Here is a 27,076-nt window from a genome sequence, read left to right as displayed (position 1 = left end):
GGTTGTCAATCGAGATGCACAATGACACAGGGAAGCTTATGTGTAAATTAAATTTTGGTTTGTTTTCAGCACTTTTTGAAGCTACAGCTTCTCGGGGAATTTCCTTCGAGTCTTTATAATCTTATGTAGATGGTGTTTATGGTGGTTGTATTACCTGAGTCAGTTGTTGTCCAACCGGTTCCTACATTTCGCTGAAGGAACCCCACCCAAAACAGACACTCATTTCCAGACTACTTCGGGCGACCGCGCGCAATGGAGGAAGTCTGTTGACGACTGTCTGGACTAAAGTTCATCAGATATTTGTGATTTGAGTTCAAGGTATGCCCTTTTATCATGTCATTTTAACATACACTTGACAAACATCGCGTGTATGACTTTTGCTCTGCCTGTATCCCGCAATGACATAACAGTTACAGCTTTCCTGTATCTGTCGTGTAACCGCCCTCTGACACCCCAGCTGATACTAATACTTGCAGTCGTAGCTGTTTCGTGTTCTTTTCTGGAGTACACGTTGGTTTATCCACAGGTTAGCTTGTCATGTTGTACATCATGCCCAATCTGTACATTCTGGCATCAATACAAACATTGTATTTTCATTTAACTTTCTTGAAAATGCTCTGCGTGTGTGTGAGCAATATTCCACAGCCATTTGTCATTCCTCACGGACAATGAAGGTTCGATGAAAACATCTGTTCTGATTCTATCTTTGTCCTTTGCAAATTTTGATGCCTGATGATTTGAAACTGTCTCAAGAATTTCTATGAGTTGCATTTTTTTAAGTGTTCAGTATAAAATTCTGTTCTAGAATACATAGCACACATATTTCTGGGAGTTCTAGAAGATACATTTCAACAACTTCATTAATACAGACAATTTTTGACTTCCACTACATTGACAAAAACATATATGAGGCCTACAAAGCAACAAAAATAAAGACATTTGACTTTATTTTACTTTGCGTTTTATGCGGACTGATTCTGAGGCTTAAGGTATGTCCGGAGGTACGATACGTCGCCGTTTCCTGGTAACTTTTAAAAGTGTGATTTATACACTGCAGTGTGTAAGTCGACCACGGCGTCTTACATACAATTGTACTATGTACTATACTCTGGGGTTTAAAATATGCTATGATTCATGTAATACTGATTGGATTGCGAATAGATTAGGAAAACAGTTAAATTACGCATATCTCGACGCGTGCAAGAACATATGGAAGAGACCAAATTCATTGGAATGACCCTCCCTTTTCACACCTTTTTTGGGGGAAATGTTTTCGCTGTTTGAAAGTTTACGATTTGCCTTTAAAGACTCTCATCAAAAACGGATGTAGAATTTGTCATTTATAGATTATGACACAGGTGTTGAGTCAGGACAGAGCTTGCAGGTTCAGCCTGCATTCCTATGACTTATCAGAATTCCCCAGGTAGGGCAGTACATACCTTGGGTGTGGCTCCATGTCACGGGAAATAGCTTTGATATATCTACAGGTACGGTCGGGCACATTGCTCGGGCGGATCGGTGTCGATACTATTGCGAAACACGCGTTGGGTACTTCCGTCTTGCCATTTATCAAACCTATGTAAGCCATTTTTCAAACCTATGTATCACTGTAAGTCAGAGAACAGTCATACCGACAGGTCCACTCATTTACTCATTAGGTGTGACTTTCTGCGCCACAGCGGGTTTGTTTTTGCAGAGCTGCATTGTTCCAATAATGTCCCTCATTTCAGGTCAGACAATTATGACAAATGTCGAACATTTCCGCCGTGCTCTGGTTTATTTGGGGACATCAAGATATCTTTTGTGGTAACATTTCTGGGGATTTAAGACTACAAGGAAAACAAAACCTGTTTAAAAGGTATTCCAGGAGGAGTAGTATAAATACCTCTACTGGAATGAAAACAAAATCAACGCGAATAGTTCAATAAAACGTTGGTCAAACGAAATCAATGTATACTGAAGTGACCTCAGTGGTTGGATTTTTTTCACTTGTTTTCTTTGAATCCCTGATAACGTTCATAAAGTCAATCTGCATCTTTCGTAAGTCATCAAGATAGCTGTTTTCAGACCGTTCAAGCTGAGAAGATAGGAGACACAATTTTACCTAACGCTGGACTCCCACGAGAAACTGTCGCCACTGATGCCTTTTAAAATCCCTTTTTTAAAAGGGGCTCTATGGAAAAGATGTAAATAAAGTTATGTTTGGATGTCCAAGAAATGCCAATAAAAGACTTATTCGAAATACTACAGCTAGCAAAATCATTTTATTCTTGTTACATACTCAACCGCAACGTTTAGAAAGGACACGAGAAAGCTGATCCAGTAAGGTGGTGAAATACTCTGTTGGCAAACTCCAGTATACATCACGTTTTAACTCGTCTTTTGTATTCCTTTGCCTCATAGTCCGTACGAATGCCCGGCTCTCAAGTCACAACTGTAGCACCATAGTACAGCTAGCTACAGAAGGGAATACATGTATCTAAAATTACCCTTTTTCTTAACCGTTTCTCCACAGCACCGATAATCAACTATCATGGCGGCAGCATTCCTGGTGGCACTGTGCTGTATCCTGTGGTCGAATGCAGCAGTGGACAGCCAATCCCTATCATCGACGGGCATCATCCAAGCATCTCCCACTGTTGCTGCAAGTCTGTCGGAAATCATCGTTCCTACTCAGTCACTTCAGGGTTCTGTGGCACCGGTATCGTTTGCACCTACCAGTACTGCAGCAGTTCAGGGTGCAATTGCATCTTCTGTGGCAGCACAGCAGTCCGAAGCTATTGCCAGTACTGCGACTGCACCAGCAACAGTCGCAGTTACTCAATCATTGCAACCAGCTGTACCAATGGCCAGTAGTGTAGCTGCAACAGTCGCCCCTAGTCAGTCACTTCAAATGTCTGTACCACCAGCTAGCAGTGTAGCTGCACCACCACCAGCAAGCAGCGTAGCTGCCCCAGCAACAGCTGTGGCTAGTCAGTCATTTCAAATGCCTGTAGCAGCATCAGTCGACCCTAGCCAGTCACTCCAAATGTCTGCACCACCAGCAAGCAGTGTAGCTGCACCAGCAACAGCTGTGGCTAGTCAGTCATTTCAGATGCCTGCACCAGCATCAGTCGTCCCTAGCCAGTCACTCCAAATGTCTGCACCACCAGCAAGCAGTGTAGCTGCGCCAGCAACAGCTGCGCCCACTCAGTCAATTCAAATGTCTGCACCAGCAACAGTTGCACCTAGTCAGTCACTTCAAATGTCAGCACCAATAACAATTGCAGCTACTCAGTCACTTCAAATGTCAGCACCACCAGCAACAGTTGTGCCAAGTCAGTCATTTAGAATGTCTGCACCAGCATCAGTTGTGCCAAGTCAGTCACTTCAAATGTCAGCACCAGCAACAGTTGTGCCAAGTCAGTCACTTCAAATGTCTGCACCAGCAACAGCTATGCCGAGTAGGTCACTTCAAATGTCTGCACCAGCAACACCTATGCCTAGTAGGTCACTTCAAATGTCAGCACCAGCAACAGCTATGCCAAGTCGGTCACTTCAAATGTCTGCACCAGCAACAGCTATGCAAAGTCGGTCAATTCAAATGTCAGCACCAGCAACAGCTATGCCAAGTCAGTCACTTCAAATGTCAGCACCAGCAACAGTTGTGCCAAGTCAGTCACTTCAAATGTCTGCACCAGCAACACCTATGCCTAGTAGGTCACTTCAAATGTCAGCACCAGCAACAGCTATGCCTAGTCGGTCACTTCAAATGTCAGCACCAGCAACAGCTATGCCTAGTCGGTCACTACAAATGTCTGCACCAGCAACACCTATGCAAAGTCGGTCAATTCAAATGTCAGCACCAGCAACACCTATGCCTAGTCGGTCACTTCAAATGTCAGCACCAGCAACAGCTATGCCTAGTCGGTCACTACAAATGTCTGCACCAGCAACAGCTATGCAAAGTCGGTCACTTCAAATGTCTGCACCAGCAACAGCTATGCAAAGTCGGTCAATTCAAATGTCAGCACCAGCAACAGCTATGCCTAGTAGGTCACTTCAAATGTCAGCACCAGCAACACCTATGCCGAGTAGGTCACTTCAAATGTCTGCACCAGCAACACCTATGCCTAGTCGGTCACTTCAAATGTCTGCACCAGCAACACCTATGCCTAGTAGGTCACTTCAAATGTCTGCACCAGCAACAGCTATGCCAAGTCAGTCACTTCAAATGTCAGCACCAGCAACAGCTATGCCAAGTCGGTCACTTCAAATGTCAGCACCAGCAACAGCTATGCCTAGTAGGTCACTTCAAATGTCAGCACCAGCAACAGCTATGCCTAGTCGGTCACTACAAATGTCTGCACCAGCAACAGCTATGCCAAGTCGGTCACTTCAAATGTCAGCACCACTAGCAAGCTTTGTAGCTGCACCAGCAACAGTTGCACCAAGTCAGTCACTTCAAATGTCTGCACCAGCAACAGCTATGCCTAGTAGGTCACTTCAAATGTCTGCACCACGAGCCAGCAGTGCAGCTGTAGCTGCACCAGCAACAGTTGCAGCTACTCAGTCACTTCAAATGTCTGCACCACTAGCCAGCAGTGTGGCTGTACCAGCAACAGTTGTTGCTAGTCAGTCACTTCAAATTCAGGTATCTGCGCCACCAGCCAGCATCACAGCTGTATTGGCCACAGTTCTACCTTCCCAGTCTATCCAATTGTCTGTAGCACCTGCTAGCAGTGCAGTTGCACACGCAGCAATCATACCTACTGAGTCTGTAGTACTAATCAGCAGTGCCGTTACATCAGGAACAGTTGCACCTTCCCTCCCATCACAAACTGTTGCAGCACCCATCATAAGTGTCAGTGTTGCAGTTGCTCCCAGCACAGCCCTACAAGTACAAGGTTCTATGGCACCGGTCAGCACAGCAGGGGTGGCAGTTATCGTTTCACCAACCCAGGCACTGCAAAGTTCTGTAGCAGCTACCAGTGAAACAATCGTATCAGTATCAAGTACGGTGCAAACAACTCCAACGGAATCAACGGCAGCATCACCATCAGCAACTGCAGCTGTAACTGTCCAGCCAAGTGAAACCGTGACACCCCCAGTCACGACCTCTGCTGTGACTACTGCTATGGTGACCCCCGCAGGACCTGTGTCCACGGGTAAGTGCACCAGACCAATGTCTTATATATACCTCTAGAATCATTTTAAAACTGTCTCTGCTATCATTTTGGTGTTGCTGCTAGAAAGTGTCCTACGTGATATTTTGCCACGGTACTTGACTGAGTCAATTGCTTTTGTTTGCCAGATATCGAGTTGACGACATTCACTGCTGTTCAGAACAATCCCCCCGTGTTTTACCCGAACAACAGTGTGAGCATGACATTCGGCATCACCCTTCGCAACGGTGGATCAAGTGATGTGCAGGTATGACAGTCACCTGGCTACAAGAACTCTTTGTGTTGCTATAAGACCTTTTTCTGCAACAAGGACAAATTATATAACTTATCTTCTAGCTCTTTGTAGTTGTTTTCTCATAAGGCTATATCCTAAGTTGAACACAGATGAATGTTAAAACATGTATGCATGCTTTCGTGCATTTTGTATAAACTTAATTTGATATAGGCATTGTTAGACAGAATTGATAATTGCACAAATTATTTAACACATTTTTCTTGTTCTGTTTTAACAGTCAAACCCATCTGGCAACTTCGACTTTGTTGTCTTCCTGGCCAACTCCTCTCAACCAGCTAATACTCCTGCACCAGGACAGGTCAGCGTCAGGGTCACTTCTGCTGTGGACGGAACGACTGCTGTGGCTCAAGGGGAGGTGACTGTTCTTGCTGCTGAGGCCACCCTGAACACTTTAACTACCAGCAACTGCGCTGAGATGACTCATGTCTGCCTTCGGATGATGGTGACCGGCAACTTCACAGACACTGATGCAGCAAACAACGATCAATGTCTGGCATTTGGAAGTGAAACTGGACAAGTTGGAACAAAAGACTGCACGAAATGTATGTCATAGGATATTCCAATTCACTAGATAAAAGTCATACACGTTACCATGTAAAATGTTTTTTACGGTCAGCCATTAATCCATAAGGTGTTCGAGAAGATGACTAAGCAACTTATTTGAACACTGGACATCTTTGCCATGATCATTGAATCTTGAAGTCTAAATGACAAATATGATTTCACAAGACCAATGGACAGCTGCTCACTTCAGATATTATCATAACGGTCATTACATTTCATACTAATTTTGTACATTTTCCTTACTGCCGCTATTACCCACAAACTAATCCACATTTGACCTTCCAGTGGTGGGATCTTGTTCGGTAACCTGCCACGCAAAAGCGTCCTGTTTGCTGCTGCCAGGAACAGGAGTGGGCGTGTGCATCTGCCAGTCGGGATACACAGGGGACGGTGCCAACTGTTCTGGTAAGGTCACGTTCTATTCACCTTTGAGTTATTGCTGTTGACATTGTATCAATGCATTAGATATTGATCCATATCAAAATATTTCCAGTTGATATCAACAGGCTTCCAAATCAGTAGGATAACATACAGTCATTACAAGTGTGATGATGTTGAAACAGATATTTGTTTATAGTTTATGTTAAGTAGCCCATTGAAAATTAGTTTAAGAATCTACTTTGATGATCCATTTGAAAAAAAAAATGTTTTTCTGCACTTCTAGATGTCAACGAATGTACCAGTAACACAGCCAACTGTGCAGCCGACCGGGTGTGTCGTAACACGGAGGGTTCCTTCTCATGCGACTGTAAGCCAGGATTTACAGAAACAGCTGGAAGATGTGAAGGTAAGGCAAACACCCGTTAGTCAGCGTTCCTGTCAATCTGAATGGTCATATTGTTCTGTTTAAAACAACAAAGAAAATAACAACAAAAACAGGAAAAAAAGTGCAGACATGTGGATCTGAAAATGTTTGCATGTTCACAAAATCTAAAAAAATCTTCAAGGGCCATCCTTCATGTACGTGTATATGGCTATGGGCTAAACGACAGCTATAGTATATATCTCACCAAAATCTTATAACTAGATGATATCTACTTTGGATTTAATTCAGAATAAACCCACAAGTTACATGATAACATTATTAGCTAATGGAATAACCCCATATTAAGCTACATGATTATATTGTTCTTTCCCGCAGAGACCCAGACGTACTCAGCAGCTGTCCGCATCACCAATGAGGTTTTCGACTCTTCGCTAAACGACCCCACCTCCACACGCTTTGTGGCTCTCAAGTCCCAAGTCACCACAGTTGTGAGTAGCGTTTCATTTCAATGTATTAAGTGCTGCCAGAAGTGTTTGAGGATGTCTTAAAATGTTTATTATTTATGTTAAATGTCATGTTATTCACCAGGGCAGGTATCTTGTGATCATAGCTAGAACTTGTGTTCAGAATGGTTGATGAATGATGCCATGAATACCTTGTAGATATGGAATAAGAAGCGCTCTACAATCAAGCCTAATTTTTCACACATACTACAGAATGAAATCAGAATGTTTCCCATCACATTCCTCTCCCTCTACAGTTTGTAATCCTGTACACCAAGGCTCTTGGCCCAGAGTTTGTGAGTGTCACAGTGACAGGTTTTACCAATGGAAGTGTGGTTGCCAATCACGTTGTCAACACCAATAAGTCTTCCAACGCGACAGCCAGCAGTATTGGCAGCTCCCTGCAGAACGCCATCAGCAGCAGCCCCAACCTTCCCTTCACAGTGGGCGGCGTGCAGGTGACAGGTACTGCACTTCTCTTTAATCTATATCTGCTAACACCATTATAATGTCTTCATCTTTACTGAGTGACTTTGTTGACTTATGTTATTTAAGGTGTTCAGGTATGTCAGTTGTTCACAAGCAACTCATTGTTACGATCTCCTATAACATGATGTATTGTGCCTAGTCTCTTTTTATTACCTCTTCTTTTTTGCCAAAATCACTTTTCAAATCAGGGTCACTCCTTAACCTTTAAGTTGTATTTCTTTGATTTTGCAAATATTGTAACTTGACTGAATACCTCTGAATTCAGGCCTTTGCTTTAGATGACTTAAATGTAGTGTTTCAAAACTTCAACCAAAGATGCACATTTTTGGCCGGTGTGCCCAATATGATGGCTTTCCTTGTTACTTATTCAATGGAAAATACTAAAAAAAATTTCTTCAATTTTCACGACAGATTTGGATGAGTGTGCCTCGTCAACCACCAACGACTGCTCCCAGTATGCTAACTGTACCAACACCCCTGGGTCCTTCACCTGCGTGTGCCGCCAAGGCTTTCAGGACAGACAGCCTGCCAACCCTGGAAGGGCTTGTGGAGGTACATTTCTTAAACCACTATTTATTTCACACATCCAGCTGCAGACTATATTCTCAATAGATTAGATACACTGCTACTGCTACCAGAATATGCCACATCTCGAATGAATATTCAAATCATTATCTTCCATGATGACTGTCAACACTGTGAATGTGATCCAAATGGCAGTCTGTTGTTCAAAGATCTTTTGACTTGGAGCATGTTGCATTTAGGTAAGAGCTTGAATTCAAGATTTTACTGTATGATTTTTAAAATTGGTTTTCCTGACACCTGCCCATCCAGCTGAGTGTCCAGCAGGCTACTGTAAAAATGGAGGGACGTGCCAACCTGTGGCAGGAGGACTGAAATGCACGTAAGTATCCCACCATGGGTTTTGGGGGACCATTTTGTGGTAAAGTCTTCCTCTGTCCTTTCTCTTGTTTGATTAGATTAACTGACAATACTTGCCACCTTTTTTGCAGATGTCCAAGTGGGTACAGTGGAGCACGTTGTGAGGATGACGGTAAGACTCACCTAGGATCTGTATTCTGACTCAGCTTGGCTGTGATGACAATTCACTGTTCACCAAACATAACAGTTTCATGGTACCTGTACCACCATTGTGCACCGGCCTGTAGATGTTAAGAACAGTTAACGTTACTAGTCTCCAACCAGACCCAGTGGATTGCAAAGACCTATCCAATTGGAAGAAGGAGCTTGTAATGCGATCCAAGCGTACTTCCTCTGCCAGTTTGATACGGTCTTTATGCAATCTATAGATCTGCTTGGAGATTAAACGTTACTGCTTTGTAATGGAACAACAAGTAATTAAGAAAGTCCTCTCTGTCCATGGCATGTACAAATGAACTATAACAAATAGCATATCCGAAGAGTAACAGTGGACCACCAGAATTCCTGGCCATGGAGTTTGTGTTTTTCTGTGGTTGACTTGAAACAGGTTAAATGTAGTTAAGTAGAATGTGATTAAAAGATTCAACTGCTCACTAAGTCTTTCCTGTTTCCAGGTTCACGATATCGTCTAACACTGGGTCTGGGAATCTTTGCTGGTGTGCTAGGTGCACTGCTGCTGCTGGCATGCATGGTCTCAGCACATATTTCCAACAAGAAGAAGAAGTCTAAAGTAAGCCATCATACACGTGTTTGCCAGTTTGATACATCTTCTTTGGTCCATATTGTGTTTAACTTTTGTGGTCTACTGCTCATATTCACTCTTAGAAGCAAAATTTGCAACCAAACATACAAAACGACATGAATATTGATTATTGCAGTTTTTCCAGATGAGGCAACTATCAACATTCTAAAATTTTCTATTCTACAGGAGTTATGGGTGCGACCAACAAAGGCACCAACAAAGAAATCCACAATGCATGAAAGTGTGCCGACATTTAACCCTATCTATGATGAGAGTTATGAGTACACCAACAAGGCATTTCAGCTGGACGATTCTACCATGGCACGCCCTCCAGTCACCCTGCCTAGGTATTCCCTCACATCACCGAGATACAAGGGAGATATACCATTGTACGATGGTGGATATACCTCAAGCACTTACGACAGGCCTGCACGTATTTATGAAGTACCACCTGAGCAGGGCTACGCCTACGATGACGCAGAGTATGCGGCTATCAAGTAAGTACAGAACATATTCAGACTGTACAGTCATGGCATGCAACAAATTAATTAGAACAAATTGTCAGTTTAAATAACCCATAAGAACAACATGGCTGGTGTATTTACGAGTATGACCTCTACTATGAGTAAAGCAAAAAGATTGGTGATGCACGCTTATTTCTTACTTGCTTTGCTGTTTTGCAGTAGAAAGGGTGACTGTAAAATGAAGGTGACATGGCATTTGAAGATAATAAGAAAAACTTGGAAAAACATTGATAACGCAAAAACTTCTCAAGTATTACGTGATTAAAGTACAAATGTACTTCAATTTTAAAGGAAAATTGTACCTTGCATTTACAAATTCAGGTTGATTCCTTTAGCAGTGTTGATGTCAATGGTGCGCTTTTTCTTTCCTACTCATAATCATGTCACTTTGTACTGCAGCCCAACTTATACTTTACCTACTGAGACCATGATGAGCACCGGGGACTCCTTCAACCAGCCTGCTGAATATACTACATATGAACCACAGGCCGCCATTAATGTAAGTCTGGATCTCACTTTACATTCAAGGTGTTGAGATAAGATAGCCCTATTATGTGTTACAATGCAATGCTTTCTCCATTCTTTACACAACCATGTCGATCTTGCGAAGACCAAGTCTTCCACTTACATTACAAGAACTCGAGTTGTTTCTTGTGGCAGCGTTTCTTTGTCTACGTTCTGAAGAATATATGCTGTTCATTCAGTCAGAGTGAATGTTCAGCATTGCAGGTACCAAGTAAAGTTTGTTCAGTGATTCTTTGGATGAAAATTTTAAGGTGTTCCACTTCTTAACTGTTCCTCTTTTATCCAAGTGATCTAGATGTAGAGTATACAATTTTCTATGAATGTGAGATACTAGTAGCTAGTTTTAGCAGAGACAATACATTATAAAGGAATCAGATTTAACCATCATGATCTTCTGTTCCCCACATGTAGCAAAACAGAGAAGCTACAGTCAAGTCAAGCAAGAATGGAAGGGTCCAGACAGCCAAGTTGACATTTAAGTGAACATGCAGTCACCAAAGTGAGTAAGATGTATTGACATTCTTACATACTTATAGAGTTGTTGAGAATGAACTGTTACTTCATCTTGGAACCAACTTCTTCCATGGGAAATGCTTCCTACCAAGAGTAACCACCAGTTTAAAGAAGAGGTCTGGCACATTAGTTGAAATATTACATGGTCTAATGTCTGTTCTCAATCCACGGTGCATTGACATTTTCTAACAAAAGCTACTTGGATCAATGGGCAACAGTAGGTTACCAGCAGAGATAAGGTGGGAAATTGATAGTAGATGTTGATGTCAATTCTCAAAATCATAACAACTTACAGGGTGCTGTTCCGCTTTCAACAGGGCACATTCCCCCATGCAGTTACAGGACACATGGATGTTGGAGTGCACTGTAACTAGTAGCTGCAAAGATTTGAAATATGGAGTACATGTACATGTACTATATTGAGAACATTTAGCACATGATGTTTTTTAAACCTAGGATAAATATATGTACATGTAGTAATCCATGTTACATGTAGTCTTCTTCTGTAGTAGCGTTGAAAAGATTGGGTCACATTTTCTATCATTCTTGCAACTCTAAATTACACTAGGTCAATTATGAAGGGGTTAATGCTTTGTCAACCTTCTACCTCGTGTGTTGAATTCTTTATCAACCCTTTGCCTCGTGTGTTCACTATTATGCTGGGCTCAGGAATTGTAAAGATGGTTACCGGTATATTGACAACTTCACTACCAGGTGATTATACAACCTATGTGAATTCTTTACTTTATTATCTACATAGCATAACAGTAACTGAGTTTATGTAAAGGTTGGTCAGATATAGGATTCTTATATAACAGTTGAAGTATATAAATATAATTTTACCAGATCTATCAATAATAATCCTGAAGACTTGTGTTCTCAAGAATTAAAATTAGAGTTAGCTGAATTCCAAGCATTTGATGTTTAAGAATTTGATTTGACATGGTAAGATAAATGGCATATAATTACTAGCATGACTAACAATGTGATAATGATGTATCAATGTAAATGTAGATATGATTGACCCTAATGATGTTTATAATTCCTGCATGCTATATAAATCGAGGATCAAGGTAGAAGTGGTGGTTAAGTCGTGCTCAGGGAATGACTGTTAATAACTAGACTATTGTTACAAGGTGTCGGTGGCACTTGAACATTACGTAGGCATGATGTGTTACATAAAACATGCAGACCTGGATGACGCTCCACTAGGTGCCCACCTCTCCCTTGAAAATTGCCACTGGCACCCCTGGTATACAAATATTAACCACTAGACTGGGTATGACCAAACAGTTGCAAATGGATATAAGACTGATTTGTTATCACTAGAAGCAATCACTAAAATATACCAGTATTGTACATCATAATGTTAAGATCTCACAGGACTGTTGTTCTCTTCTGATGTTAGAACCTGCTCTGTGAACTTAAATACAATTACCACCTATACTTTGTAACCTTTTTTAACCAAAGATTTTCACATCTGACATTTAACTGTCTGCTTATGGTACGATAAAGACAGAAACATTTGAATGCTTGGGAGTAGACTTGTTTTATTGACTACCATCCTTTCTGAGAGGTTAAGAGGTGATTTATGTCAGTTAAGAACAATCATCTTTGGACTAAAGATAAACTACTCGACATACTGTTGCTCTGCAATTTAGTAAACTTTGCTACATCTCTAACGATAGAGTTTCCAAGTAACTTTGATATAGGTTATCTCATCTTCATCTCAGGAAAAATAAAAAAATGTTAAGATATCGTTAACAAGGGAACTAAACGGAACTAAAGGCAACAACATATACATTTCCACTACAACTACATGGAACGTAAGTTTTGAAAAATACTGAAAGCATCTGCCTCCACTTTCACACCAAGTCGTCTTGGTGCCAAGGAATCAAACCAGAGCCTTCTAAGATTTATGCTGACATTTCCTTCCTTCAAGTCTTGTATCAAGAGTGTCTCCCATGTATTGAAAATAATGAAGGCAACAAAACAGCTGCACCATCCTTTGTCTTACAATCTAACTGGTATAATTTGGACTGTTACCTTTGGCAACAGGCTTTTTCTACTGATCTCTATTTCCAATTCAGAGGTTGATGACAACTTTGCTCCTTAGCAAAGTGGGCGAGTTTACAAGGAAGCGGTAACACCTCCATAAGCATGATTTCAACCACAATTAGTTGAAAATAATGTGATTAGTCAAACTACAATCATCCAGCTTGTACATGATTACTAGTTGCTAATTGTTATAAGTGACCTAGAGACAGTTTTAGTAAACATCAGCAATAGCTTGACAATGGCTCCCACAATGTTATTGAAACCCTGTTGTGACGTAACCAAGACCTAGTGGTACAATATTCCTCCTGTTTGCAGAGACAACACATGCAGGGCCGGGTCCCACCGTAGCTAGCTCCTCACCACAGACTCTTGTAGTTGAACTTCATCTTGATCAGGTACTTCATTTCCACCTGCGCCACGTCGTACACGATATACCTGACAAACTGTTAAGGATTTCACCTGACTTAATCAGAACTGCGGTGGAAGCAAATAATGATACACATGTATTAAGTTAATAGATGTACTTCAAGGCATGATTCTGAAAATCTCTTTACATGTAATGTCCAAGGTTATCTCAACAGATATGTTCAATTCAAACATGTATACTAGGATCTTTCCTCCCACCACCTAATACCGGTATAGTTGAGACAAGTGCAAAATTATGTTCTAATGATTTCAAAATTGGCCATAATGTACACAAATTTTCTAAAATTTAGAAAAAGTAGATCAAAACAGGGGCCTGACGGTGCAGCTTGAGGGAAGGAAAATTATTACATAAATGACAACAAAACACAAAAAATGTGAAATAAAATTTTCATTAGCATAATTTGCGCATATTTCTTGATATACACTTTTATTTTTCGTTTCTACTAACAGCCCGGCTGGGCCCCAGTATGGGAATGTGACCCTTGCATTAGGCTGCTTTCTGGACAACCTTTGGCATGAGCTCCGATAGAAATGAAGACCATGATAAAAAGGATACTCATTGTACAGCAGACTGGAATTAGTCACACCACTGGGAGCCCCAACACCAATGGGAACCTGGGTACCATTGGGCAGTGTCTTTGTAGCCGCAGGGTCTGGGCCAGTGGATCCAAGTCCTGCAGGAAGAACATACAAAATATCCCACCTCAAAACTGATCAGGTGAAACAAGTCATGTTGTGAATAGTGGTTTGTGGACAGGTGTGGGGTCCAACTTGAAGTGAAAGACAATGCCACTATGCCATTGCTAATTTTCTACACACTTTGTTTTCCCATTTACAAGATCAAATTAAAACCCATTGTGCAATTGTGACCCCATTTATGGAACACCAAGCTGTAATGGAAGGGGTTCTGTATTAGTGACATTTTGACCATTCCTGGAAATAGAGAAGCCTAATGACAGATTATGGACAGTTTATTTCTCAACATGGAACTTAGCAAAGTTACTAGACTCAATCCAGTAGCTTTGTTTATAAAAATAACACCACACAAAACAACTATCCTGCTCCTTTGCCTGACCAATGGCTCCACTAGACTCCAATAAAGTGACCAACCTTTGGTACTGTGCATGCCTTTGGGAAGTTTGGAGACATACTCTGCATGTTTCTTCTCATACCTGTATGGGGAGAAAAGTCAGACAACATTAGTTTGCAATATGTTGTTCCGTTATAGAAATATTGTCTAGTAAGATCATGTATGTAAAATTTATCACATTTCTGCTTCAAGGTTTTTCTCTACACTGATGTATACAAATATATACCAAATGTATACAAGGTGTTACTCAATTAGACTGACGTTGTGGAGCTGACCAACACAATGCTACCAAGACAATAGTATAAAGCATCTATTTTGTCACATCTCATTCAAGTCCAAAAAATAGTGCAATAGCTTTTTTGCCATGCATAGTGACTAGATAGCATTCCTCTCAGTGAGATATTCTAGCTTCCCATTGGAATGTATCACAAAGAGGCTATTGCAAGGGACTATCTGTTTTCAGGGACCAACTGCATTCCACAGCAGTAACACTAATCTCTGGAGGACATGCTGATGGTTGTAACTGAGTGTCCTCACATGTTTCCCAGCGCCACCTCACAGAGAAGCAGCAGTCCGGTGGGGCTAGCCGTGGACGTAGCACAGTAGTTAGCACTCTTGGACACCATGTCAGCAAAGTACAGACCCTTCCCAAACATGTAGCCAGTCTGTGGGGTGGTGAAGAAATGGTGGTTAGCAACTTAGCAAGCAAAGGCACTTCTAGTCTGGCTTTGTTACCAAACCAAAGAGCACTTTTTCGTAGATTCAAAGAAACACTTTTCAATGAAGTGATTACAGGTGAAGACTATGCACTCTTCTTCAAACACCTTACAATGACATTTAAGGACATCTGATAGTCGATGACAGAGGCATCAAAGTCTGACTTCATCATGACTATATAGTGAAATAAAACATTCAAGACATTCCTAGTCTACATCTTCTACACATGAAATTTCCCAAACTGTACACTTTCTGATGTAACATATCATCTAATAATAAAAAAATACTAGGTACATCCAAATTCATACTGACATACTTTAAAAAAAAACACAAAAAAAACAAGAAAACTAATCACTTCTACCAGGACGTTAAATCACTCAATGCTAAGTAATTACAGTCACTGTGATGAAAACAACTCTGTAGATTATATAGAAAGGAAACAATTAAAACACAAATCACTACCCACCACAGGGGCCTCAGGTGGTGCAATCCTGAGTCCCTGAGAAAGGATGCCAGCATAGTTGGTGACACGAGACCCGTGCCATAGCAGCTGTCTGTTGTGCAGCTGCTGGAAGGGCCTGTATCGGGATGCTTCTCCTTCCCTAGCAATCTTGAACAACTAACAAGTAATGAGAACAAACTTTTAGGGCCAATCAGCAATTCATACAACTGACATACCAATAGAAAATTGAGCTCATACTCAAATAGCACCTTTACTTACTAGTGTATGTGGCACTGAATATTGATTTAACTTCTCAGTTTACAATTTTCACAATTTAGTATTTATGTACAAAATGTATTCTTGCCTCTTCTACTTCCAAGGAGTAATGGCTGTGTGTTTTGGCATGGGTGTTCTTCACATAGTCCTGCACCAAGATAAACTCATCCGAGCTCTTCTCCACAACCTGAAATGTACAAGCAATGCACACAAATCACCTTAATCAATGGTTTTAGCTTTCCTGCATTTAAAAGAATAGTAAAACTACAACAGTACAAACATCACTTGTATAAAATCAAAAATAAATTCACATAAATTCTTAAAACCTTGATTAAATTTGTGCTATGTGTCCCACATCAATTCTAGTCTATTCGTTAAAGTAAAATGCCTATAATACATAAATCTATCATGTTTCTCCATCTAATGGGGTGTTTAATTGCAAATATGATACACAGCATACTCGACATGCAGTCATCTTTCAGTACTACTTAGACACCCACCTCCATCTTGCACTTGAGTTTGTCATAGTGAGCATCGATGGGGTCCTTGCCCTCCCCATCATCTCCACTCTTCAGTAGGTTGTAGGCCACTTCTATCTCCAGCAGGTTGTCCAGCATGGTAGTCTTGGCCTGAACAAGAAGTCCTGGTCAGCTTGGTACTTTGAATTTTACAAATGCTAAATGACACGAACAATGCAGAGGTCAAGGTAACAGACATTCTAGTTTTTATGAGTAAAGAAGGGGGCAGATATTTCTCGATATTTAGCAAGGAAGAAACTGACTATTTTGTATTTTTCTGGACGTTCGTACCTTGATGACCTCCACGTTGTCCAACATGGGTGGTTTCTTCATGCCAAAGTCATGAGGGATGAGAGTGTAGAATCGGTTGGAGGCATCAAGGATTCTTGTGGCACTCTTCTCACCAGTCAGGATCTAGAAGATACACAGAAGATATCAGTCAACTCATTCCTTCATCTGTCACAAGAATTTATAGTGTGACAGATCAAACGTGTGTAAGTAAACCAACCAAGCATAATATCATGCTACAAACAGTACATCAAGAAATATGCATAACATATCATAAAAAAAGGAATTACAGCAATCCCAGGTTTTACATTTTACACAAGTTGTTCCTTGATGTGATTCGTCTGATAACACATTTACATCAGGTAGAGATGACACATGTCCTATGCTATACATGTACACCACATTTAAGATTCCATTCTGACACAAGAAAATGTGAATACCTACCCCATTCAGTTCTGTCAGCACACTATAGGCACTCTCAATCTGTTTCCGTGACAGCTTGCCTAATGGCATTTTCTTCAGGTCAATCTAAAACAGGGACAGTAACATGTCAGCATAACTTCATTACATGCACAACTGGCATTATTTTGATTTGGTCCAAACATTCTGGAACACTTACAATGTAGAAGTACCATCTTATATTTCCATAAAGCTAGGGATAACACTACCTTCTGCTTACCTATAAAGCAAATTTATTACAGCCAAAACTTTTGATGAGCTGTTGATAATAACAAAAATCAGAGCACCTCAAACTCCACCATGGCCTTCTTCATGCTCTCAATGTCGAAAATCATCTGTATGATCTCTTGAACCTCCCGGGCCAGAGCAGACTTGGAGCCTGGTTTGATCTTCAGCTTCTGCAGATCCTCCTCCTCCTACAGGTACATGGACAAGATGCACTCGGATTATGTATGGAAAATGCATCTATGATGACTTAATCTTGCGGTACTGAGAAAATGGAGTGTTTGCGGTGGTTTGTACTTTGCAGTGCAGAGGACACTGCAAAATTCACAATCATTAAACCACAGCAGTTAATCTTGCGGTACTGAGAAAATGGAGTGTTTGCGGTGGTTTGTACTTCGCAGTGCAGAGGACACTGCAAAATTCACGATCATTACACCACAGCAAAGTTAAATGCATTCGATTTACAGTATGATGCATCATTGCAATAAACTGGTACTATGACTGTATGAGTATAAAATAGTATCATATCATGGACAGAAAAGGCCACATTAAATAATACAATAGCTTGGTAAGAAATTAACCACCGTATCATTTGCTAAATATTGTTAACAAAGAAGAAGACATACCTGTCCATAGTCAATGTCTAATGGGTAAAATCGTTTTGGGTGCTTCACAAAGTTCTTGGTTCCAAATTCGTTTCCTGTTGATAGAACATCAAAACTGTCAGTTCATGATAATGACTCATTCTTTTCTCTGAAATCAAAGATATAGACCTAGGACTGCTTCCAGGAAAAGGAGATTTAAAAATCAAAACTTCTAGCAATATCTTATCTTATCTACTATACTGGGCAAAACCCAACGTAGGTATCACTCCGAGTATGGCTTAACTATTTACATAATCAATAAACCAATCTAGAGAAGTCTGAAGTAGCAAGTTTGACATCTTTTGACTTGTGCTGGGCACAGTTGCAGTGTACTTGCTTCAATACAATGCTATCACAACCAGCATTAGTGTATGCAGATGTGAGTTGTGAATAAGAACATAAGCCAATAACCTGTCTTCTCCTCATACAGGTTAAGGAACTGCTCCAGGGCCCCCTGTCTGGAGTGGAAGGTCTCCAGCTTGTTACCACCCACTGTGGTACCTACTCGTCCCCATGCCCTGAACACATACCACCTAAAAGAACACAAGAGTAAAGTTGTCAGCGCAAGGGGTACCTGTTTTACCACCTGTTTTCTTTTGTATCCAGGAGCCTTGGTTAGGTAACATCATTTTAAGCATTCCTTAGACAAAGATGACAAGACTACCTGTTTCAAAATATTTTCCAAGTGCTGGCTTTGCATAACTCATGTCACCTGTCATAGAAATGGACAGTTTGAGTTGTACCATATTTCACATCAAGACATCAATGTGGTATATATAGCAACAAGGGTATCATTGATACAGTTGTTGCTATGACACATACCTCTTCCCCTTGTCGGCCTCCAAGGCTTGTAGCTTGTAGTAAGAGTTTGTGCCTCTTACCAAGTCTACCAGACCAAGTACAGCATTGTACACCTTTCCTTTGTCCTCAATGACATGGGCAGAATGGTCAATTCCTGAAACATAAATAAGAGAACTGTTTGCAATAAAACTGTGCTTGAAACCTTATTAAAAACCATCCAATCAAATTTGAAATACTAGAGGACATAACATAGGAGGGTTAGAGGTTGGTGTTTAAGACAAATATAATTGCCTCATTCAAACAAAAATAACAAATACATATATGTTTAAAAAAAACACCAAGACTAAATACACTTTCTGTTTGGTTCGTCATAAATAAGCCCAAGATCGATTTGGTCACAACAGCATCCTTCTCACCTGAGTCAGGGTCTACAGCTGCTCCACCCTTCACCATCATCTTCAGCTTCTTGGTGCCTGAATCTACAGGAACAACATTGTAGCAATCAAATAGCTACATAATACTGTAACGCAAGGACGGTATTATGTGCAATAGATGGTTTGTGTTTGTATTGTGCTTATGTGTTGGTATAACCTTCTTCATCAATCGTGTTTGCAAATTTCTCCTTTCTGCACTTCTACAATTCTTTTCCTAATTTCTGCAGCAAATCTTTTCTCCTTCATCTAAACCCAAAGTCCTCTAACATATCACTCTACAACACTTCTAAAGTTGAGACAGGTTCATTGGATGTATCAATCTATGTTTTAAAACACCCATATATGAATACACAAATAGAAATAGAGAATTTATATTAGACAAATATTCTACTTAGACATCTGAAAGGCTTACCCAGTTCGTCATATTTACTCTTGCTCTTACTCTTGGTGGGTTTTTCTTCGACTGTGGAGATTCTGGAGTGGGGCTAAGATTAAAACATCTGTGGTAAATAACAGTGCAAGCCTGTTGGTTGGACAGTAAACAGACAATATTCTGACAGACAGAACTCAAAGAGCATGTCTATGAAATAGGCATTAAACAGCGATATTTCAGGAACTCGTTAAGTTATGACATCTTCATACAGCACTTTGTGAAACACTGTAGATAGGAAGTTACTAACATCCGATCCCCAGGACGCGATACTCTTCTGCATGATGAGTAAGGCAGCCCCTCCCTTCTCCACGTCTGTTACAAAGTCCTCAGACACAACATGGACATCAGCAGCTTTGGCATCCTTCATCTTCTTACTCATCTTTTGCACTTCCTCTGCACAACAGGCAAAACCAATAAATCAGTCGTTTTCATATCTACTCATATATGACATTATGTCAACTACCACTCTAATGTCTTTACCACTGGCAACATGTGTACCCAGGCACTACAAAATCAAAGAAAACCTGTGACAAATTGAATCTCCATAATTCATTATTTCAATCAAATTTTTCATCAAGCATAAAGTGGCAAGATAAATTGTATGTTCCAACGACAAATCAACCACAAGACTGCCTTAGGAACACTTAACTCTATTAATAACTCTTACTACTACAAATCTTCTTACCTTTGGAGCTGATGACACAGGCCACAGAGCCATCCACCTTGCTCACTACAGTCCCTCCTAGTTTCTCTATTGCCTTAGTCATCTCTGGTTTAGACTTTGTTGTTTTACCCAAAACAATCTTGACATGGTTCAATGGCTTGTCACCAGCTCTGAAAAAAAAATTGGAAAAATCAATGCATCCACTCGGTTGTCAGTCAGGTGAAGCATGAAAGTAGGTGCAAGTGAGACTGACCACCCCCATGTAGCTTCCATTTGGTAACTCCCAAGTTGAAAGGTCACCCACAAAATAATTCCTTGTGGCACATGTGTACCGGTTTAATTCTTTTTAGTGTACTGTAAGCACCTCTGCTAGTCTCCAGTGTGTACAACGGGGTCTAATTGCGATAAAGTGTGAAAGAGGCACTATTTGCGGGCGTCTCCCTTTCAGGAGGAAGAGGTGCTACTGTTGGACCCTGAGTTACACGGTGCTTGGAAGGATTGAAAGAAGCAAGACGATATCAATGGCAGACAAAGAAAAGATGGTGATAAGACACAACATGGAAGGAGACAGACGTTTCAACATGGCAAGCAACGCTCCATCTAAGATTAGTAAGAAGCAAGACAATATCAATGGCAGACAAGAAAAAGATGGCGAGAATGGCAAGGAAATATATTGGAAAATCAACCTCTGGCAGTTGATATAGTATTGCAGTAAAGATACTCTTGAAGAGTTTCAGCTCGACATGAAAGATTGTGCAGGGACAGCCATTCTTCTGGTAGGATAAGTTCATTCACAACTGTCATTTACGTTCTTTTATTGCTGAGCCGTCTCAGAAGACTTTTAAGGATCTCTATAAGACGCCTGATCTAGCATTGAAAACCAAGGACAGAGAGCAAGATCCTGTCCGGGATGCTGAGTCAGGCAATGTTCAACGTTCATCAGATTCAAGACGTGGAAGCCAACATGGTTGAGGTAGGTCATCAAGGAAGAAACATGGTGAGCTGATCGTTTTGCATGATAAGTGTCTCAAGTCGATCCATGGTAATTTGATGCAAGTTGCGACCCCACTGATCGACCTCTGGCAGTTGATTAAGAGATGCAGTAGTGAGTTGTTTGATGACCTGCAGCTCGACATGAACGATTGTGCAGGAACAGCCCTTGGTCTGTTAGGCTCAGTTCATACCCAGCTAGCATTTACACGTCATTCGTTTATTGCTGAGTCTTAAGAAGACATTTAGGGACCTCTTCAAGACGCCATCAGAAGATGCCAACTAAATCCTCTTCCCTCCCGACCTGGGGTCAAAGCCGAAGGACCTGTCGTCAGAAAGTAAGGTCCTGACATGGATGCTGACTCAAGCGGAGAAGAATAAGTCTTCCGGCTCAGGACGTGGAGGTCGTCGCGGCGGTGGCAACAGACCTTCAGGTGGAGGCTACAGAGGCTCCCCTACAGCTACTTGCCGAGGGCAAACTACAGTTGAGGTGCCCAATCTTGACAGTTCTACAGCAGCAGTCTGTCCCGTCTTTTCAGAAGGAGGGGGAAAGGAAGAAACAGGCCAAATAACAAACTCATCTTTGATACAAGCAGTACAGCATTTGACTGACCTTCAACGTGTACCCCACACCATTCAGCTACTGCACAATGCTAGCCAAATTCCTTAGTTAGACCAGTGCGCATGTGCCGCCAGGAATTGTGGGTGGGTGACCTTTCAACTTGGGAGCTACCAAATGGGGGTGGTCAGGCTTACCTACACCTACAGTCACACTTCGTCTGACTGACAACAAGGGATGCAGAGACAACTACACCTGTGATGCACTGCAGGGTGTACAATTTGTAATTTGCTGGTAAGCTACAATCATATAAAGTCATGCTAAAATTCTGTTCCTATCAATGGAGTTCAACAGTTAGGTAATCAAATGACTAAAACAAATCCCAAAAGAGAGTCTTATTGTCTGTACCTATTACAGGTCATCAATCCTAAATACATGTAGCCACCTACATACCAGCAGTGATGTTTGAATACCTGGAGGAAGAAGTGAAACTATCTGTGGATTCAGATGCAGCAGCAACATGAGCAGCTGAGAACACTCGAGCAGAAACCTTGGACTTGAACTTTTTCCTGAAAAGGTTTTACAAAAGGAAATTCAGTCAACTTATTATCCCACAGATACAGATACAAACACAATACACTTACAATGTCAGCATTGGGAAATGCTATAATAAGTTTGTTTACGTGTTTTGAAGTTTTAAAAAAAGTAAAATTTACATTTCTGACTAGGTTATACAGGACCTTCAGGCACAGTTCAGGTTTCATTGCTTTTTTTATGAAACTTCACAAATGCACAGCCCATGGACGACACATTACAGGATAATCCACATACAAAAAGGGAACCTCCTCCTTGAGATCAGCAGGGACGATCCATTTCTTCCTCTTGGGTTCCCGTGTGGTGTAGATACACTTGGTCCACTCTGTAAGGTTGCCTGAGCAGTGGTACCCATCACTTCTGTAGAACAGCTGCCCGTCTTTACATTCAGGACAACGCTGCAGTGCCCCAAATGCCATGCCATCACTCAGCCTATCCAGCAACTAGCAGAAACAGAGGAAAACACATTCACTACAAAACAGATCAAGTTTGATTCTGGTGCTAACATGGCATATACATGTTTTCTACCTCTTTACATCTTCATCATACATCTTAACCAGTACTTTAAAAAAAAGAGTCCGTAAAGAGCAACCACTTCAAGTCTTGTACAATGTATCTGTGAAGACTATGTGTGTTTTACTAGTGCCTCCAGATTCTTAATTCTAAGAAACAAGAACACATGGAAAAGGGTCAATTGTTCTCAAATGAAACATGAGAAAGGAAAAACAAACTCCTACTTGACAAATACAAGTTTTTGCAAAATCTACAGCAAGAACCATTGTATAGCTTACAGCACTCTCCCCACTAGGAATGTCTTGATCATTGGCTAACAGCAGTTCTTTCAGGTCACTGTTTTCCATAGACTTGCACAGGTCATCACGGATCTTCCACACCAGCTTACTCTGCTCCTAAATAACACAGTACCAGAGCAAAATATGGTCGGATTTGAGTCTAAATATATACCAAGGCAAAACAGTGCAAGGTATTAAAGCATGAAACCTTTGAATTAACAGCATCATGTATACAAAAATACATCATCCATCAAAAAACAAAATCTATGATGGGGGAGGGACAGCAATTTGACAGCACCTGAACGGCCTTGACGGCACGTAAAATATATTTTTCATAATATTGTATGTGTATCTCTGTTATTAAATTCACCAACTGGTTTTTACATTCTTTTCTTACTGTATGACTCCCCTTATATTCGTTCTTCTGGGGCAACCCTATAACTTTCTCCGTGTGCAATAAAGCAGTCAGTTTACCTGAACCAGATTTCCAACCTTCTGGATTTTGCAGGATAGCAAAACTGACTTAATGGGCAAAGTACCTTGAGTTTCTTTTCTTCCTCTGTTTCCTCCGCCTTAATTTTTTTGGCAGCTGCTCCATTACTACTTTTTGCCTTCCGCTTCCTATAAAACAAAAATATAACAAAATTGCTTGACAGTCATCCATGGAATCATACTTCCTAAACAATGGAACAAGCATGTCAACTCACAGTAACAAGCAAATTACTGCCAGAAAAACATCAGCAGGTATAAAGCTGTACATTGAAGTCATCTGCAACTTTTTGATGACTTTGATGTAGTGTTTAATCAACATGGCAAATGGTAAACACTACCTTTCCCACACTACCTTTCCCATCAAAGCATGATATACGGTATTCCATTTTTGCCACACTGTCCCAGTATAGAACCTTTCATACCCTGTAGTTCCCACTCCGAGCTTCTTGACCAGTTCGCCTTGGTCATCTTTGGAGAGGTTTTTGTACCCCTGGATGCCAGAGGGAGCGATGTCTGTGGTGAAGCCCAACTCCTCCCTTTTTTCCACAAAACAATCTGTATGGTGCCACAGGTCCTTGGGCCCCCACTGGTCTCCCTCATCAACCTTCTTGGAGATTCTGATCAGGCCCTGAGGAAAAATACAAGGAGGTAGAAATAAATATCAACAACAGTGAGGAATTGCTACCAATCTGAGGTAAAATATGGAATCACCTTAAACCTGAACACTTCTGACTGGATCTGCTCAGCTCAAAATCAGCATGAGTGAACCTAGGTTATAATCATCTATGAGTGAACCTAGGTTATAATCATCTACAATAGCAGGACTGACACAGTTTAATCATCTCCCTGCTGTAGTAGCCTTTTGGAACTAAATTTGTTAAGCTCCCAGGTTAGGCAGTAGGAGAAAGGTTAGCAGTCAGCTTGGGTCAGCCTACTGTCTCTTACCTTGTCTATCTTCTCAGCACAGCCCCTGCAGGTACTTCTGTTGGACTTGGCATACTCCACACTCCATACTCCTCCGGGTGCATCCACCTCATCTCCTCCACCTGCCTCAGCCCCTCCTGACGAACCCTCGCCTCCTATGTTTTTCTAATCACAACAAACAAAAGTGCTGAACTGCAAATCACATACTGTTAGTGTTAGTACTGTGTGGTCTACAAGATGAAAACAAGAACTTTACAACTATTATTAACTGTTATTGACGATACAATCAGACAGTGAAAACATAGTATCGTTATGGATAAGAAGGTTATTTGGATGACAAGTAAAATCTGACAAATCATTGCAAAACAATGGTCCAACCTTCAGTTTCTCCTGGTCATCCCATCGCAGGGCAGTCACTCCACTGAACTCCACAGTAGAGTTTGGCTTGCATTTCTTGAAGAAGCAGGAGTAGTGGAACCAGTTGGGAACCTGGAGGAATGGCCAAAGAACAGTCTTACTGGTACATCGCTAATTGTGGTTCATGCCTATTCATCATCATCAGGTCATGATGGTCTCACAGGTGCTTATGGCTCTTCTCCATCCCTCCCTATCCTCCATTGCACTGGGTAGGTCTTCAAAAGTACAGTTCGAATCTAGTGCATGCACTTGCATGTCCATGTTTTGGATACTTGTTTAAATACTTTGCTTTTCTGACAATTTTGCGTGGTGCAATATTTGCTAAGTGGCATAAAATATGTAACTTTACAACAAATCATGATGAACCCCACACTGCTTTAGCTCACACCCTCAAGCCAGTCAAGGCTTCAGCCCCTCAAGCAGCCATGGAAAGTACTGGCAAAGGAGGGAAAACTTACCTTCCCATCAAAATGAGGAGACTGGCAGTTTCAGGGGCATGGACATGGAAGGAAAAAAAACAAAACATTCAATATATTCATATTTTCAACATCATTTGCAAAATATTATTTGTAAATAGTTATACAATAGTCAAGCTGGTTTACCCTGGATACCAGACTGTTTCGAGAGCCTACACGGGCCAGCTGGGGCAACATGCCCCCATGCCCATGAAAATTTTATCACAGCCCCCACTGAGTTAGACCCTGAGCAAAGAACGGTCTGGCGTCCAGGCTATCAGGTGGCGGGGGCAAATTTGCATTTGTATAATGAATGCCAAACGAGACGCTTCAGAACACAAAAGAACAGCTTATATTTTCCAGAAAGAACACGCCTGTCGTCTTCTTTCAATCTTGTTCAAGACTTCAACGCTTATTTGTCAACAGCAAAAGCTATTAAAAACGTCAGCGCTAAAGGCAAGTTATATTGCAGGGCTCTGCAGGCCTGGGCATGCATGATCTAATCTCGCCGCCCCCCTCCCACATGTTGTTTGTTATTGTTTGGTGGCAATATCCCAACATTGACATTTACCTTTGGCATGCGAGGAAATGGTGCACGATGTTACCTAAAGCCCCATCAGCAAACATACTGCATCCAATACTTTCTAGAGCAAAGGACCTGCTAGTACATGAAGTATAGCGCTTCGGCCCCACTAATTTGGTTTGAATAGCCATGACACGAATGCCCCGAGCTCCCCTGCCGCCCCTGTTGTGCACGGCCATGTCTGGAAACCCCTGAATTTCAGCCTTCCCTACAAACACCATGGCGCTATACGTACCTGCACCATCCTAGCAAGCCTAAGGGAGTCTTTTTGGATGCTCCCTTTGCATCCCTTGCACGAAGCCCGGCCACTTTTGGCATATTCTGCCTTGTACGGCTTTCCTTCGTCGTCTGCCATGCTGTTTTTTGCCGCCTCTTGCACACGTTACGCTAACATCCCACAATGCACTTCGCAGTCTCCAACTTTGAAACTTTTAATGGGTCAACAGTCAACTTTGTCCACCCGCTTGGCAGGAAATTGGAATGGTAGCATTGTAGATGGACCGGTGAAGTCTCTTGGCTGGATTAGCTAAGTATCTATGATTACTTTACTATTTTTTTAACACTATATAATGCAGGAAATGGTAAAAAAAAGTTTTTAAAATTATGAAATTGATATGTTCTACGATTGTCAAGCACTGAACCATTGTTGAATTTGTTAGAACTTGTTACATGCTGCATAGAAACCTCATAATATGTATGGACCCAGTCTTGTCTCGTGTGCCATTTCAGCCAAACTACTTAACCCTAACTCTCCCTAATCATGAGGCA

The 27,076-nt window shown here is 41.3% G+C and overlaps 2 protein-coding genes across 2 annotated transcripts; one reads left to right on the top strand and one right to left on the bottom strand.

The window, feature by feature from the left end:
* Nucleotides 1-190: 190 nt before the first annotated feature.
* Nucleotides 191-12,558, top strand: LOC136433024 (pneumococcal serine-rich repeat protein-like). Its single transcript, XM_066424776.1, has 16 exons — nt 191-318; nt 2,516-5,147; nt 5,294-5,412; nt 5,678-6,002; nt 6,310-6,429; nt 6,689-6,811; nt 7,166-7,278; nt 7,551-7,758; nt 8,194-8,334; nt 8,617-8,686; nt 8,796-8,836; nt 9,339-9,454; nt 9,653-9,963; nt 10,390-10,489; nt 10,927-11,014; nt 11,346-12,558. Exons 2-15 carry the CDS (start codon nt 2,534-2,536, stop codon nt 10,996-10,998), a joined length of 4,473 nt encoding a protein of 1,490 aa, XP_066280873.1. The 5' UTR covers nt 191-318; nt 2,516-2,533; the 3' UTR covers nt 10,999-11,014; nt 11,346-12,558.
* Nucleotides 12,559-26,701, bottom strand: LOC136433025 (poly [ADP-ribose] polymerase 1-like). The gene is made up of 26 exons (XM_066424777.1): nt 26,544-26,701; nt 25,729-25,749; nt 25,232-25,342; nt 24,875-25,018; nt 24,352-24,557; nt 23,977-24,058; nt 23,438-23,554; nt 22,884-23,089; nt 22,526-22,621; nt 20,525-20,673; nt 20,087-20,232; nt 19,819-19,891; nt 19,389-19,451; nt 18,994-19,126; nt 18,583-18,704; nt 18,154-18,227; nt 17,590-17,718; nt 17,288-17,371; nt 16,847-16,969; nt 16,538-16,666; nt 16,126-16,224; nt 15,786-15,938; nt 15,140-15,267; nt 14,623-14,684; nt 14,069-14,186; nt 12,559-13,521 (listed from the first exon to the last, which is right to left on the bottom strand). The coding sequence occupies exons 1-26, from the start codon at nt 26,661-26,663 to the stop codon at nt 13,443-13,445; spliced, it is 2,967 nt and encodes a 988-aa protein (XP_066280874.1). The 5' UTR covers nt 26,664-26,701; the 3' UTR covers nt 12,559-13,442.
* Nucleotides 26,702-27,076: the final 375 nt, after the last annotated feature.

This window comes from Branchiostoma lanceolatum, chromosome 4 (genome assembly GCF_035083965.1).
Source record: "Branchiostoma lanceolatum isolate klBraLanc5 chromosome 4, klBraLanc5.hap2, whole genome shotgun sequence".
NCBI classification, from domain to species: domain Eukaryota; kingdom Metazoa; phylum Chordata; class Leptocardii; order Amphioxiformes; family Branchiostomatidae; genus Branchiostoma; species Branchiostoma lanceolatum.
Note: the sequence above shows the minus strand (reverse complement) of the source record. Positions and strands in the feature narration are given on the sequence as shown.

Coding starts and splice junctions, on each gene's coding strand:
- LOC136433024 (XM_066424776.1), top strand. CDS start 2,534: ATGGCGGCAGCATTCCTGGTGGCACTGTGCTGTATCCTGTGGTCGAAT. Junction 6,812..7,165: donor AACAGCTGGAAGATGTGAAG/GTAAGGCAAACA, acceptor TCTTTCCCGCAG/AGACCCAGACGTACTCAGCA. Junction 8,687..8,795: donor GCAGGAGGACTGAAATGCAC/GTAAGTATCCCA, acceptor CCTTTTTTGCAG/ATGTCCAAGTGGGTACAGTG.
- LOC136433025 (XM_066424777.1), bottom strand. CDS start 26,663: ATGGCAGACGACGAAGGAAAGCCGTACAAGGCAGAATATGCCAAAAGT. Junction 15,268..15,785: donor CACCACCTGAGGCCCCTGTG/GTGGGTAGTGAT, acceptor ACCACCCCACAG/ACTGGCTACATGTTTGGGAA. Junction 14,187..14,622: donor AGGCATGCACAGTACCAAAG/GTTGGTCACTTT, acceptor TTCTTCCTGCAG/GACTTGGATCCACTGGCCCA.